Below are 16,300 nucleotides of genomic sequence, written 5' to 3' on the forward strand. Positions count from 1 at the left end.
CTTTGACTTTTGAGCAGTGCTGGGCCAGTTAAGACTCTGGGGACCTTTGGAGATGGGAAAGCCTTTGGGGCTGAGATTGGAAATTATAGCGTGGATGGCCAATGTCCCCCAAAGGCTCAAGAGCTAAAGGTCTGGTTGCCAGCCTGTGGTACTGTGGGAGAATCTTTAGTGGGCCGGGCCTATGGAAAGAGTCAGTGCACTGGGAGTGTGACCTTGAAGGGGACACTGGGACTCTGCCCCTCTTGTTTCTCAGTTGCCACGAGGTGAACAACTTTGCTCCATCCTGTGATGTTGTTCATCGCCACAGGCCTCAAGCAACAAAGCCAACTGATCAAGGGCTGAAAAGGCTGAATATGTGAGCAAAAATAAACTCCTCCTTATTTTTTTAATTGGTTTTTTCTTTTTTTTTTTGTCATAGCAATGTGATGTTGGTCTTATCTCATTCCCTAGGTGGTATTGCCTATCACCCAATAGCAAGTAAGCTCCGGGTGGGTGGGCCTTTTTCTCACAAATGCTTCTGCCCTAGCAGCCAGGTACACAGCAACTGTTAAACATCTGCTGGGTGAATGAGGATTCTGCCCTCAGTAAATGGTTGCTAAATGAATGAGGGGTTTAAAGGCACTCTTACAGAGGCAGATTGTCAGTAGCATATAATAAAACAACGATAGCAGAGCAGAAAAGTCTCAACTTGTCCTTAACCGGCCGTCTTCTCTTCAGGGACTGCTGTAAACAAAGGGTGACTGTTACGGTGATAGCAGGGCGATGTGCCATCCTGGAACAGAGAGTGACAGCCACCAAGGGACGAGGGTGCAGACGGCTGTGACCAGGTCTGAGACGATGACGGAGCAAATTCAAAGAAAAGGACAAACTGATGGGACCCATGGTGAGTGAAACCTGAGGCTCAGGGCCCCTCGTCTTTCACAAAAGGGAATTCTGATTTTAACAACTATATAGATAAAAAACACTAAAGAATTTAAGAGAATTTCAGATAATCTCTAGTAGGTTTTTTTAGTTGGCAAAGAATTCACATGCCAAAAAAATTGACCTGTTTAAAGTGTATACAATTCGGTATTTTCTTAGAATGTTAACAAAGTTGTACAACCATCACCTATTTAATTTCGGAACATTTTTATCACTCTTAAGAAACCCTGCTACAAACCCCTCTCCCTAGTACTTGTCAACCACTCATCTTCTTTCTGAATCTATGACTCTGCCTTAAGTTGAATACTACATGACAGTTTTATATCTGGTGTCTTTCACTAGCATGTTTCCAAGACTCATCCTGTTGTGTGTCATGGACCAGTATTTCATTCCTTTTAATGGCTGAATAATATTCTCTTATACAGGTATACATATGTTGTGTTTATCCATTCATGCACTAATTGACAGGCACTTGAGTTTTAACTTTTTGGCTATTATTTTAAATAATGCATGTCCAAGTTTTTGTTGAACATATATATATTTAGGTAGTGGCGGTTGAACCCAGGGACAGTGTACTTTTGAGCTACACATCCAGCCCTATTTTTTATTCTTTATTCTGAAACAGTTGCTCAGTAAGTTGTGGAAGGCCTCACTAAGTATGTGAGGTTGGCCGCGAACCTGCAATCCTCTTGCTTCAGCCTCCCAGTACTGGGATTACAAGTGTGCGCCACCACACCCAGTGGGGTGAGACGTGAGTCCAATTATCTTGAGTATACACCCAGAAGCCAAATTGTTAGTCATGTGATTCTGGTGACTTTTAGTGAGGAATCTGCCTTCCAAATAAATGCAACTGAAAGAGAACTAGTTCCATTCCACATAAGCCATCAAAGCCAAACTTTGTTTTTATTCTGTTTTGATGATGCCAACAAAAATAACAGCTCATATTTGAGCTGAGCTTTTCCTCAGTGCCATACACCTTGTTAGACAACTTGTATGAGGTTTAAACCTACATCCTCACAAAAATCCTGTAGTATTATTATCCCTCTTCTACAGATGAAATAATGGTTCACACCCCAGATTGTTAGGCTGCTCCAGATCATCCTCTGAGGGAACACAGACCGGATGCTGGCTGGTGCTGGCCTGCTCTGCGGCCATGAGAGACAAAGCAGACACATGGTCTAATTTCCCCCATTAATGAGGCTCCACAACATTCTGCTTTTAGAAAACACATAAAGAAGCCAGATTAAAGAGTGGGGAAATCTGGTCTGAACAGGGACTTTCTTCTATTTATAAGTGAGGAGCTCTTTGGGGTGTGTGAGCAGCGCCCACCCCACCCTCTGATTGCAGAGTTAGGGTGAACTGCCGGTGAGCAGAGATCAGGGCCACAGTGGCAGCCGGCAAAGCCAGCAGAGGGAAAGCCAGGAGGGACCTGGGCTCGAAGGGTGAGAGGGACAAGCAGCAGTGGGCAGGGGCGGGAGCTCGAGACCACAGCCAGGAGCCTGGGCTCTGCTTCCCTGCCTGCCGTCGGCAGGATACAGCCACAGGCTCGGGAAGGAGGGGAGACCCATGCCAGTGCCACCACCCATGGACACATCCCCTTTCCTCGACAACCTGCCTCTTTCTGAGGGCGCCTGCGGGTTGCCCGACTTGTGAGAAGCCTTAATGGCCTCACCATTTTATGACCCTCTTAAACTCCTGGGTGGATTGAGACAAGTAATGTCATTCGAGAACATGTGCCAAGCATCTCCTCTATGTCTCCCCACAGAGCCCGCCACAGCCCCACACACAATGGACTAAGTGAGCACTGGCTGACGGAGTAAATGATATTCCCATTAGACGCACACAGCTGTGTTTTCAATTCTGCTGATTCAATATTTCCCACCAGAAACAGCTTTTGGTCTTTCAGTATTGCAACCAGTTTATCCTCATGCGCATAAAGGCACAAAGTGTGTGTACTGTCTTCTGTGATCAAAGAGAATACTGTCTGTGTAGCAACCGGAGGCACAGCGATGATGATTCAGACAGCAATCCTTTGTTTCTCAGACTTGTTGAGAAATAAAGGTGGCAATCAAAGTGAGAAGCTAGGCTGGCTCTTCCAGTTAGAGGAATGACTAAAAGAGCCAAAGGACATGGGGTGTATTGAACATTAATGGGCAAAAGGGCTCATGACCAGGTCACTACACTTGTCTGCCCAATGTAGTAGCCACCAGCCACATGTAGCTATTGAGTTCATTATATTTAAAAATTCTGTTTTTTGTTCATACTACCTGAATTTCCAGTGATTTAGTCACAAGTGGCCTGGGGCTATCACAGTGGCTATCGTGGACAGAGAATGTCCATCATCACAGAAAAATATTTTAGAAAGTGTTCAACCAGACCACTGTGAAGTCGTAATTGAAAAAACATAAATTTATTCCTATTCACAAACTGATGCTTTCTATTTTATTCAAGGTTGACTTCTTCAGATAGATACCCTTAAATCAGACCGGATATATGTTTTTAGATGGTCTTACACTTCAGGTTTCCACAGGCAGGCCAGTAAAATCCTTTTTATAATTTGGGGCTACCAAGGAGTTTTCTCAAGCAAGCTTACTGCCCAATTACTAGGCTACAAGCCCATGAAAACAGGCCCAGTGCCAGTCTGACTGCTCAGCACCAGCTCTCTGCTCAGTAACTGTGTGCTAAGATTACATCTGCACACCATGCACAGACCCACAGACTTCTTGACCTTTCTCATTTCATCTTTGTTGAAATTTTGTCAATGACTAGCACCAGTATGTTGAAAGGTGTTCCGCCGGGCGTGGTGGCGCATGCCTGTATCCTAGTACTCGGGAGGCGGAGACAGGAGGATTGCTGATTCATGGCCTGCCTTGGAAACCTGGTGAGGCCCTTCACGATTTAGTGAGACCCTGTTTCCAAATAAGAAATAGTCAGGTTAGGGGTGTAGCTCAGAGGTAGAATGCCCCTAGGTTCAATTTCTAGTGCCACACAGATAGACACACACACACACACACACACACACACACACACACACACCCATCATCTAACAATTTTGAGAACTTTATACTGAATGTTCGTAACTCGATATTTCAAGTCATAACGCTACCTGGTTGGCATCTCTAGTGTGCATTTCAGAACCTACCATGGGGGTGGGGAGTAAGAAACGACCTACTTGCCTTTCAATGGCACCAGAGTGCCCCCTTGTGGTAAGATGTTGTACCTGTGTAGTCATCACTTATTTCAAAAGCAACTGACTTTGACACATAAAACCTATACTAACTTATAAACATCCCGAGGAATAAGTCCAAATATCAATCTAAAGAATATGGCAAGTTTTGTTGGCGAAAAAAGATAATTAAACACTAGTTCTTAATAAGAAGACACCCAACGCTGTAGAAAATGGCAAAGTCCATGAAAGCTGCTCTTGAGATCGGATATTCTGGATCCTGTCTGTCCATCCTCTAATCAAACAATAACACTTTCAAGTTCAAGGTATATTATACAGTTGATTTCTTCACTTGTCTGATATCAACAATAATCTGTACTGCCTGCACTTTCATCTTACCCTTTTCTTAGTTTCCTCAAACTATTTGGGGAGGGGTACTGGGGGCTGAACACGGGGGCATTCTACCTCTGAGCTACACCCCCAGCCCTATTTTATCTTTTATTTGGAAACAGGTTTTCACAAAGTTGCCTACACCTCACTCGGTTGCTAAGGCTGGCTTCGAATCTGTGATCTGCCTGTCTCAACCTCCCAAGTACTGGGATCACTAACATGAGCCACTGCACCCAGCTTCAAACCTTCCTTCTCTTCCTTTTTTTCTTGTGGTACTGGGGATTAAACCCGGGGGCATTCTACCTCTGAGCTACACTCTCAGCCCTATTTTACTGTTGCTTGGGGGGGGGAAAAGTCTTGCTAGGTGGCTGAGATTCTCGCTACTTGCTGAGACTGTCCTCAAACCTGCAATTCTCCTGTCTCCCAAGTACTAGGATTACAGGCATGTGCCATCATGCCCAGCTTCAAACTGTTCTTTCAAAGCCTGTATTTTGGTTGTCCCTTTACACTATTGTAAGTGGCAATAAACTGTGCTGAGTGGATCCTCAAGGAATACAAATGTGACCTTGATCACTGTGGCCAGTTTTTGTGGCCTTGAGATTAGAGCCATCTGTGCGGTGCTGCTGCTGAGGGGCGGGCTCTGGCTTACTGACTAACCGTGGGCTGCCTCTTCAGGTCACAGCAGGAGAGGCTGAGTCGCCCATGAAAACCCTATGGAGTGTGCTCCCAATGAAACAGAAAACATGCTATGAGGCCTCAGGAGGCTCACAAACCGTAAGTTAACACCGCAGTCTGGGGCTGGGGGAACCACCAGCATCTGGTGCTCCTAGGTGTTGGTAAAAACTGCAGACTATTATGTTAAGAGCGATTAGCCAAGCACAGAAAGTGAAGGGACATATGTCTTCTCTGATATGCTCAAGCTAGTGAGTATTTGCGATGCCAGAGAGAACCAGAGAACCTCAGTGGAGCCATGGAGGAAGGGGAGGGGAGGAGGAAGACTGAAGCCCATTAATAGAAATACCATGTGTATACATGTAAATATATCACTGTCCATCGGACACTTGGTATTGAGCGGGAGGGAAAGGGGTGCACCAAGTACTCTGTGCATGTATGTCACTGTCAACATGGTTTACATTATGATGTGAGACTATAATGCACCAAAGCAAAAAAAAAAAAAAAAATGCAGACTATTCCTCAGACCTACTCAAGACTCTAAGCATATGTCTGTAGAGTTTAGTAATGAATCTTAATTTTTATTAAATTCCCCAAGAAAGAACCTCTGTGGGTATAAAAGCTAGTTTCAGCCTTGGGTGACTGCTGGGAAACACCCCCTCTGTGTTTACTGTCTTCCACTTTTAAAGCCTCTTCCTCCCTGCAGTATTTGGGCCACTTCTGGTTTTCTTGTTTCTCCTCCACTTTATCTTCTACAGAACTTCCATAAATCCCGTGGTTTTCCTCTGGTCACTTTCCCTGTCACAGGTTTTGGGGTTCAGATCTAGAAATACCCTAAAGATATGTCTGCTGGTAAATGAAATGGTTCCAGTGTGCCATATTCTTTTATTAAAATATCACAATTATATTCAATATTCAATATTAATATAAAGGATGTAATGCTATTTATCTAGAGAAATGAAAACCATAAATCAGTTTACATTACTAAAACAAGTGAACTTCAATCTAGAGACAAGTACTCGATTAGGAAAGTGTTTTATACTTTCTCCAGAACATACTATTTTACAGACCTTTAATAAACCACCTTTTATTGATGATAACAAGACAATGACCACATTTTTTTTTCTAAAAAGAATAAGGTTCTCATTGTAAGATATTAGGAATATTTGCTTGAAATAAGCAACCGAGAATGAAGGCGAAAACCCTCATATCTAGATCAATTTCTTTTATTTTATTTCCAACATTTGGGGTGATAGTTTTAAACTGAGAACAAGTAAAAGTTCACATTGCTGAGTATGTATGTACAAAATATATTACTTTAACGGTATTATTTGATATTCAGAAATTCAAGAAGCCACATGGAATTATGTTCCACAAAGAATTTCTACTTATGAGCAACTTTAGGAGGGGGATATCAGAGGCAGGAAAATCTCCTAGGCTGAATAACACAGGCTACTAAATTAGCATGCAAGAATGGACACATCCCCACCCATCACTGAGGACACGCTCTGGGCTCTTACCAAATACCAGCACGATGTAATGCCTGCTTGTCCATCCCTAGACCCTTTTCTATTTCATTGAAATAGAGGATGGTTGGAGGGTACATGTGGCTCACTCACACGCTACCTAGCGAAGGGCAGGTGCAAGGATATGAAGAGCCCAGAAGCCTTAGGCTGAAATTTTGACTGACTCTTTTAACACAGAAATCATTTAACTCTTTGACCCTGAGTCTCTATATATGTAAAATGGGGACAACCAGTCCTTCTATCACAAACAACACAGGGAAACACTGAGAAAACAAATGTGAATGGTCTCAATGTTTACTGAACCGCAGAATTATCTGAACTCCATCCTACAGGAGATCCGGGAGACCCCTTGGTAAGGCAAGAGAATGGGAACATACTTTCCCAGGAACAGTGGCCACCAGGATAAATAACCCAGCAGGACCAAAGCTCAGTGACACCCGAACTACTCTAACATCACAGAACAGACACAGACTTACTAGTCATCCCCTCCATACACGATTCCTTCTTCCTAACTTTCAAACTCTACAATAATGTGAACCCTGACATTCCCAAATTAAAAACAGTGCAAAAGAGCTATGTGTGCTTCCCAAAGACCACAAGTACATGGATGGAGCTCTTACCAGGCACCACTCTCTGCGCTCTGTAGGCAAAGGGTCTCCCTCACTCCTCTCAGCGTCCCAATGACAGAGCACTCTAATAGTCCCCCTTCTACAGAGGAGGGCCTGGGATGCAGCAGTCACCATGTTCCCGGAACTGCAGAGCCAACCTCAGGGTACTGGGGATTGAATCCAGGGGCGCTCTGCTTCTAAGCTACAGACCTTTTTATTTCTCTTTGAATTTTGAGAAAGTGTCTAAGTTACCCACACAGGTCTTAAACCTGTGACCCTCAAACTCAACCTTCCAAGTAGCTGGGATTATAGGCCTGTGCCACTGTGCCCAGAATACACAGGTATTCTGTATATAGTATTACGCAAAAGAACAAGTTACAAGATGTATGTAATATCCTAATTTCATTAAAATTAAGTGTGTGTGTGTGTGTGTGTGTGTGTGTGTGTGTGTGTGTGTGTGTTACAGAGACACAGAAAAGGGGATGGAAGAAAAACGCACGGACTTCCCAGAGGAAGTGGGGGTGTTTCTCATGTTCTGCTTTACAGTCATCTGTGCTAACCTGAAGCTAACACTTGTAAAATAGCAATAGAAAATTCTAAAATAAAAGAATTTTGGAAACTAAAGGAAAAAGACCCATTTAGACATGCCCTTAAAATCAAATGTAAACTTCTTTCTCCCATTTGCAAGATAATGCACAGCAAGTGCAGTGCTGCCACAAAAAGCTCCTTCTGGATGCTAAACTAAGTCAGCATTCCAGAGATCCTAAAGGCTGGCAATGCCTCTATTTGCAGACAAGTCATATGTAATATAAATATCAAAATGAAGACTTTTATAATTACATATTTTAAAAAATAAACATGTAAAATAAGGACTTAGACAAAACAAATGACTAAAGCTGCATAGTTTTGCGGTACTTTATTCAATTTCGGCCTTCCTTCTCAATTACTTGAGAAACAAAGTCTAGTTTCAACATATGAAAATACCCATATGTTGAAAATAATCTTCAGATTTGTGCTCTGACCCAAATTTGGCACAATTAAATCATATGCAGGTCAGACACAAACTGTTACACCTCATCTATGACAGAATGTTAAAAGCAGCATAGCCACTTTGCTAGGACATCGTTTATTAAACTCTCCAAGTTACACACCTTCCCAAGTTACACACACCACAATACACCTTTGCACAGGTAATTTTATTCTCTCCTGTGGGTGTTGACAGTGCTCATAGATTGTAATTTGAAACATTCAGGAAGCACATACCTGAATATTGTCACATTTCTTTACATCACGATTCAATGACTACTAAACAGTTGTCTACTAAATACAGTGAACAAAATGGCATAAATGTTTACACCATTCCCTAGTAAACAAGGCTTTTGTGCACAATAGTAACAAATGGAATTAATGCATATCACAATATCAATGAGGAAAAGACCTTCTCTTTAAATAAACTATTCTGTTTATAAATAAACTCTGATTCTTTTTAGTACACATTTACAAGACCTGATCAATAAAAAGAAACTATATATACTTTTTCCTTTAAAAAGAAAACGCTGCAATGTGGAACACTACAGGAGAACTCTCTGGGAGAGGTGAGGAGCAAGCAAAGGACAGAGTTAAAGAACGACACAGCAGCCTATTTCGTTAGCGTACACCAACACAAGCACAGGACTTGGGGAGGAGCTCAGTTTTACTTGAATTCCAGCAAGTTGCAGTCTATCTTGTAGTATACATAGGGGTAGTACTCCTGCTGACTCAGATTTAAGCCAGGAATATCCATGGGAGCCTATAGGAAAAAACATAAGAATCAAGTATGTACTTACAACTCAAAAAAAGTATTGCCATTTCCCTTTTACTGAACTCTAGACTAAATCGATGCCACTTTAATCTGGGTAAGGCATCCTCTCCATTTTACAAATGAGGCGGCAACCTCCGCAGACTGACTGGGCTACGAAGCCAGTAAGCAGTCAGGCCAGAGTCAAGCTCCACCTCCACGCCTGCGTGTCTACCCATAATCCACCGTCCTCTACAGGTATCCTGCGAAACCTGCCTTCTTGTATCTCGGGTTTAGAATATTAGGCTTATGAGATACAACGCCTATAAAACGGTGTCTAAAAATAAACCAAGTGTGGTTTTAAAAACATTATATAAGTGTGAGAATGTTTTGTAGGAAATTATGTATTATACAGTTAACCTCATATTTTATTCAAAGCTCCATGAAAATGTAGCAAGTTATTTCCCACATTTTCTTTTTTTCTTTTTTCTTTTTTTGGTGGTACTAGGGGCGGAACCCAGGAGCATTCTACCTCCACGCTATATTCCCAGACCTATTTTATATTTTTTATTTGGAAACAGGGTCTCACTAAGTTGCTGAATGCCTCACTAAGTAGCTGAGGCTTCGAACCTGCGCGATCCCCCTGCCTCAGCCTCCCAAGAGCGGGGATTACAAGCGTGCGCCACCACGCCCGGCCTACCCACATTTTCTTCTACCAAGAAAACCTCATTTTTTTTTATGGTTCTAACTAATGCACATGTAGTATATATTACCCTCCTAAAGAAAAAAAAAAGTAATCAGCAAGATAAGTGAAATTAAATGTATAAAATAAAAGCCCACACGGTTAAACAATATTTTAAAAATTTATATTGTTTATATCTTCCTTGTTCAAAAGAAACCATTTTAGAAAAATGATAGTTCCCTTTAAAATGATCATCTACTGACTTTGGTCCTTTTACCAAATAAAAGTAAAATAACTACTTGTTTTCTTCCTCTCTGCAATTTATAGTTCCTGCAAACAACTAGTTGCACTGGTTGACTGGTTGTTTCTGTATTTCTGTAGCTATAAACATCTGACACACAGCAAGATAATGACCGGCTTTCAGATGCACCAGGAAGCAAAGTGTGGCTCTAACCAGCATACAAAAGTACAAGGTAAACATGTAAATTACTTGCTTCATTTAACAGAGAACCTCAAAGTAATAAAGATTTAGGATCATGATACATAGTTCCTGCCCTTTTGCTGTCTATCTTCCTGTCATTTCGATTCCTCCTCTACCAAGCTCCACAGTAAGTACTTACATCAATAATGGCTGCTGCGCTGCTGTCTAGATGTTTATACAATTCATATAATACTTCTCTCAGTTTCTTCATTGTTTTCTTATTGGGCTGTAGTAGCATTGCTTGGAAGTTCACTGGCAAGCCATACCTTAAAAAGAAATAGAGTACAACACACGCAAGCACTTAGGAGATTTTCTTTTTAGAGCAAATATTCTTCTATGACTCTTTAATTATTGTTAATGGGCAGAGTCCCTCATTTTAATGACTCCCTTTACAAGTTCAACTATACCCGCAGAAACTCTAACATACATGGAAACACAAACCTACTCTGGTTCTCAATGCCCACCAGAAATCTCTTAAAAAAAAATGAGCCAACTACTAGGAATTACTTTAATTATTATTCAATCTAGAGTAACTTATTAATACTCTCATCAAGCAAGAATAATATGTAAGACTAGTGGATATTTTAAAAATAAACAACATGAGATTACCCACATATACTTTAAAATTTTTAAGAAATTTAAAAATAGTATGGTACAGTTACGTTTGTTTTTTAAAAGCTATTTCTAGAGCCAGACATGGTGGTGTACACCTGTAATCTCAGTATTTGAGAGGCTGAGACAGGAGAATCACAGGTTCAAAGCTAGCCTTAGCAACTTAGCATGGCTCTCGGCAACCTAGCAAAAACTTGTTTCCAAATAAGAAATAAAATCTGGCTGGAGGCAAAATGCCTCTGGGTTCAATCTCCAGTATCTATTTTCTACCCCCCAAAATAATTATTTCTAAGTCAGGTGCAGTGCCAATAACCTCAGTACTCAGGAGACTGAAACAGGAGGATTGTGGGTTCACAGCCAGCCTCAGCAACTTAGTTAGACCCTGTTTCAAAAATAAAAAATGAAGGCGGGCGTGGTGGCGCACACTTGTAATCCCAGCATTTGGGAGGCTGAGACAGGAGGATCGCAGTTCATGGACAGCCTCAGCTACTTAGGACCATTACAACTCAGTGAGACCCTGGTTCAAAATAAAAAATAAAATATAGGACTGGGGTGTAGCTCGAAGATAGAATGCCCCTGGGTTCCATCCCCAGTACCACAAAATAATTAATAAAATAGGCCTAGGGGTGTAACTCAGAGGCTCAATGCCCCTGGGTTCCATCCTAGTATCACAAACAAACCAACAAACATTTCTAATCTGAACAACATGTATAAAAGACCTCAAGATGACTGAGATTCTCAAAATTGTAAAATATCTGAGGTTAAATGAAATGAATTAAAAAATCATTAATATACTGCATAATAAACTACATGTAAAATATATGCATGATCTTTCTCTTAAACATTGGCTAACAGTTAATTTAACTGCAAGCCATGTGCCGCACACTGATGTTTGTCAGTGGTGAGTCACGTGTACCATGGTAGTCTCATAAGGCTATAAGGGAGCTGAAAATCCCCATCGCCTAGCGATGTCATGGCCACTGCAATACATTAGTTGTATTTGTGGTGATGCTGCTGTAAAGAATCTACTATGCCGCCAGTCATAAAAGTATAGCAATTCAAGTATGTATAGTACATAATACTTAATTTGTTATTGACTTAGTATTTACTATATTTTTAATAATCATTTTAGGATATTAAAAGTTAGGAGTTTAAAAGAATTTGTCATAAAACAGTATATTGTGTTATACAAGCAACAGCCTCATACATCTTGTGTTTCCTGCATCAGGCCACATCAAGGGACTGACATGCACGTCATCTAGGTTTATATAAGTACACTCTATGTTTGTAGAAATGAAATCAAGAACTTCTCAAAACTAACCTTATTGTTAAGCAATGCATGAATAAGAAAAGAACCAGAAAATAGAGCAGCGTGGATCTCTTTTTCTAAGCCTGGTTTTATTTATTTATTTATTTATTTATTTATTTATTTATTTATTTATATTTCTGGTGGTACTGGGGTTCCTGGAAGCCCTCCTACCTCCGGGCTACACTCCCAGACCTATTTTTACATTTTTATTTGGAAACAGGGTCTCCTAAGCCAGTGCGTGCGGCTGGCTTCGAACCTGGGCGATCCTCCTATCTCTGCCTCCCAAGCGCAGGGATTACAAGCATGCGCCACCACACCTGGCATCTAAGCCTGGTTTTAAAGGACAAGACAAATGTGTACTGACAGGCTTGTGCTCCTGACAGGCCTTCCTCCTGACTGGCCCTTCATTTTCCCCAATTCAATTTCAATACCACTAGACTATGTTATAAGAAAGAGGCCCAATGATCCTTCAGCTCCAAGTCTCTCAACTTTACCTTAAGACAGATTCAACAAAAACCCTTAATGCTTTCACATGAATCCACGCAATAAATGCTTCGCTGAAATTCACTTTCAGCCACCGCACAAGTGGTCCCTTTAAAAAGAAAAACAAAGTTAGCACAAATTTGATCTTGCAATTGGATAGGCCAAGTATTTATAAAGGACTAACTATAGGAATAATTACGGGCAATCTATGGAAGAATTAAGTCACATAATTCACTTTTTAAAAGTTTAAGTATTATTCTAATCATTATTGCATATCAGATTCTTATCTCACTATTTAAATTAGATTGAAAGTTAGCCACTGCTCAATATCCTCAATAGATAATGAGTTGAACTAAATCACTAACATAGAAAGAAATATATATATTTGTAAAAGTAGTTCAAACTGGTACAAAATAGAGGAGTGCCCTGGATGTGAAAAACAAAATATAAAATCTGAATTTACCATATACAATACTATAAAACATTTACAAACAACTTACCAACCTATTAGTTTAAGCAAAAAGGATAGGCAGAAGTGCATATCTTTGGTCAAAATATCTGATCTTTAAAAAGTACCTGAATTTTTCCTAACAGGTTGTTTATACTGCACATTACTTGGTTACAAATTATTTTCTCAGCTGGGCATAGTGGCACATACCTCAAATTCCAGTACTTGGGAGGCTGAGATGGGAGGATCGCAACCAGCCTCAGAATTTTAGCGATATTCACAGTACCATTGTGAGACCCTGTTTCAAAGCCAAAAGATAAAGTAGGTCTGGGAGTATAGCCCAGAGGCAGAATACCCATGGTTCAATCCCCTAGTACCACACACACACACACACAAAAGATGGAAAAATTAAAATAATTTCTTTCAAAAAAGTATTTTTACTAAAAAGATAACTTTATTTTTTACTTATTTATATTTTATGTGGTGCTGGAGATTGAACCCAGGAGCTTTCTACCTCCAAGCTACACCCTTAGCCCTATTTTTATTCTTTATTTTGAAACAGGGTCTCAACTAAGTAGCTGAGGCTGGCCTTGAACTGGGATCCTCCTGTCTCAGCCTTGTAATCCCAAGTACTGGGATCACAAGCGTGCACCACCACGCCCGGCTTAAAAACTTTAATACTTAAATAAAATCATCCTTCACTACAAGGACGTTAACCAAAACATTTGCATTTAAAGTTAATTTCTGACATAGATATAAGCGGAGTAATTACTTTTTTGGAATGTATTTTAAGATAATTATCTATAGATTTAAGTTTGTTTAGGAAAATTCATTATTATTCAATGAAAATAAGTAAAATCAAATGTCTTAAAAGCAGAGAACTGCTTTCTTTGTCTTAACATACCACTTTATCTTTTGCATAACACTGATGGTACTAAATATTAACACATACAAATTGCTTTTTCTTGTCAGTAGAAAGCCTGTTCATTTCTTCTTTGTCTGCTTTCATCTCCTCTTCATTATACTGGAAGTCACGAACGATGAACCTAAATTTGGGGGAGAAAGCAGATTTGTCCACACCATACGCAGCTAATCAAACAAACGAAAGAAAACCAAATAATCTCGATCTTACTTGTTTTCCCGGGCTTTGTGTCTGAAGTCATCGACTGCCTTTCTAAACAAGGTGACATTGCAAAGGTAACTGTCTTGGTCCTCTGAGAGAACACTAAGAAAAACAAGAAATTCATTCAAAGTGCTATACTTAACTGCTCTTTTTCATACTAAGGGAAGAATTCAGAAACCAGAGAGGAGCAGCAGCAATGGTTGGGAATGGGGCCGTTCCAAACCGCCTTACGCCCTCCATCTGTACCACCTCACACACTATTGTTTGGTTGTGATGCCTTCACACCTGTATTACGTTTTCTTCCTACTAAGCAACAAAATTAAATGCTAATTCAAATAAAGCATCCAAACTCTAAGAAACCCAATTTTAAGTCTGTCAGTGACAGGCTACTCAATAACAGGCTTGCTAAGCTGAATTCTCTCCAGTACAACCTGACAAGCCCGACGAGGCCTGACCGCACTGCCACTATGTCGGATCTTACCTCTCCTTCCGTCACACCCCAAAACAAAAATCTGCAAACACAACTATCCAAATAAACTGATAAATGCACTTGTATGTATCCTAAGCTCCACTTTAGGCTTTACATGATGCCAGCAAGGCTGGTACTTCTCTTTAGTCACAGTACCTTGGACCTCACAGGAAAGACCTCTCCAGACCTAACTGCCAGGAAGCCAAGTATCGTAGAAACGTGTAGCATACTGGGGGGGAAGTGGACTACTTGGAAGGGCAAACTGTATGGCTTATACAAAATGTAATTTGGCTTTCAAAAACTACTAGTAGCAAAAAAAAAAAAAAAATTACTGGCAGCTCCTTATGTATGCACAGAAACGGCACACTCTTCAATGGTGATCACGCTGGGACAGGGATGCTATTGATGTGTGGGGTTCTATCTTTCATGTATTAGGGATTTTCTGATGTTTAATGTGTCCTTTTTTATATAGCTTCACTGAGAAATGATCGATAAAATGAAGCACAGGTTAGGTGTGCGTAATCTGAAGTTTATACCTATGCCAACATCCCAAGAAATAATCACCAGGACCAAGGTAAGAAACGTCCGTTGTTTCCAAGTGCCTTTGTTTTTATTTACAATGTGGTACTTCTGGAATTGGGGGGGGGGGGGACTTTCACGAAACTGAAGGAGTACATGTGAAATTTAGGTACCTATTTAATTTTATGTTTTAAAAAAGTTAGTTCATTTATCCCAGAAGCCTTAGAACTGCCTGGTTAGCCAAGTAAGTTCAGAAGACAATTACAGTATTTTAAGCCACCCTGACTGGAGGCTATCTCCCTGCTGTAGGAGCAGCAGACACTTTGGCATGCCTATCGCCATGATCCCTGATGTGTAGAGAAACTCAATTACACTGGTTACACTGCACCTTTACAATTTTAAAATTATGTTTTGCAAAGCTATTACACTTAGTTCTTGCTCCTAGCAAAGCAGCTAACAAGTCTACAGAGCTTGATTAAAAATAATAATAATAATAAAAAATATTTTAATGATCCTCTGGTTTACCCAGATTGACTGTTATATGCAAACTGGTTGACATCAAAACAAATTCAAACTAAACTTGACAGGCTATTTCACAGAGATAAACAATGTTCTACCATTATCATAATAATCTGATATGATACTTCGCTGTCTAAAGGCCCTTTTGAAAGCATTTGATGACTGACACAAACAGCAAAATTGTACTGCTTACTCAAAATCCTTATGGTTAAAGACATCAAGATAAAAAACCTTATTTTATGACTAGATCCTACTGTGTCAGCTTATCAAAAAAAAAAAAATAAAGCCACCTAGCTTTCCCTTTTTCTCCCCAGAAAGAGTATTTCTTAAAACCTTATATAGAATAAGCCATGAATCCTTAGTATAAGGGACTTTTAGTCATTTAACATGTACTGAGTCACTATAATATGCCAAGTTTTTATTAACTATTAGGAGTAAAACCATAAGATCCCATTTCCTGACCAAGGGTCCAATCGAGGAAACCGATAGAACGAAATAACTACAAGGAGGCTGTGAGTGGAAGATGTACCAGTGATTCTGGACAAGGATACTTTTATCTGGGTGGATTCAGGAGGCTCTTAAACAGAAGAGGTGA

At 40.4% G+C, this 16,300-nt stretch overlaps 1 protein-coding gene across 1 annotated transcript in view; it reads right to left on the reverse strand.

Annotated features, from left to right (window-relative positions):
- Window positions 1-8,976: 8,976 nt before the first annotated feature.
- ATP6V1C1 (ATPase H+ transporting V1 subunit C1) overlaps window positions 8,977-16,300 on the reverse strand; it is a gene marked incomplete at both ends in the record, with an annotated part of 30,374 nt that continues 23,050 nt past the window's right edge. The window contains 5 exons of the mRNA XM_080693641.1: window positions 8,977-9,072; window positions 10,363-10,489; window positions 12,639-12,736; window positions 14,028-14,121; window positions 14,208-14,300. Coding sequence (XP_080549767.1) covers window positions 8,977-9,072; window positions 10,363-10,489; window positions 12,639-12,736; window positions 14,028-14,121; window positions 14,208-14,300 — 508 coding nt within the window. The remainder of the gene's footprint in view (window positions 9,073-10,362; window positions 10,490-12,638; window positions 12,737-14,027; window positions 14,122-14,207; window positions 14,301-16,300) is intronic.

The sequence above is a fragment of the Muscardinus avellanarius genome, assembly GCF_963383645.1.
Source record: "Muscardinus avellanarius genome assembly, chromosome: 4".
NCBI classification, from domain to species: Eukaryota; Metazoa; Chordata; class Mammalia; order Rodentia; family Gliridae; genus Muscardinus; species Muscardinus avellanarius.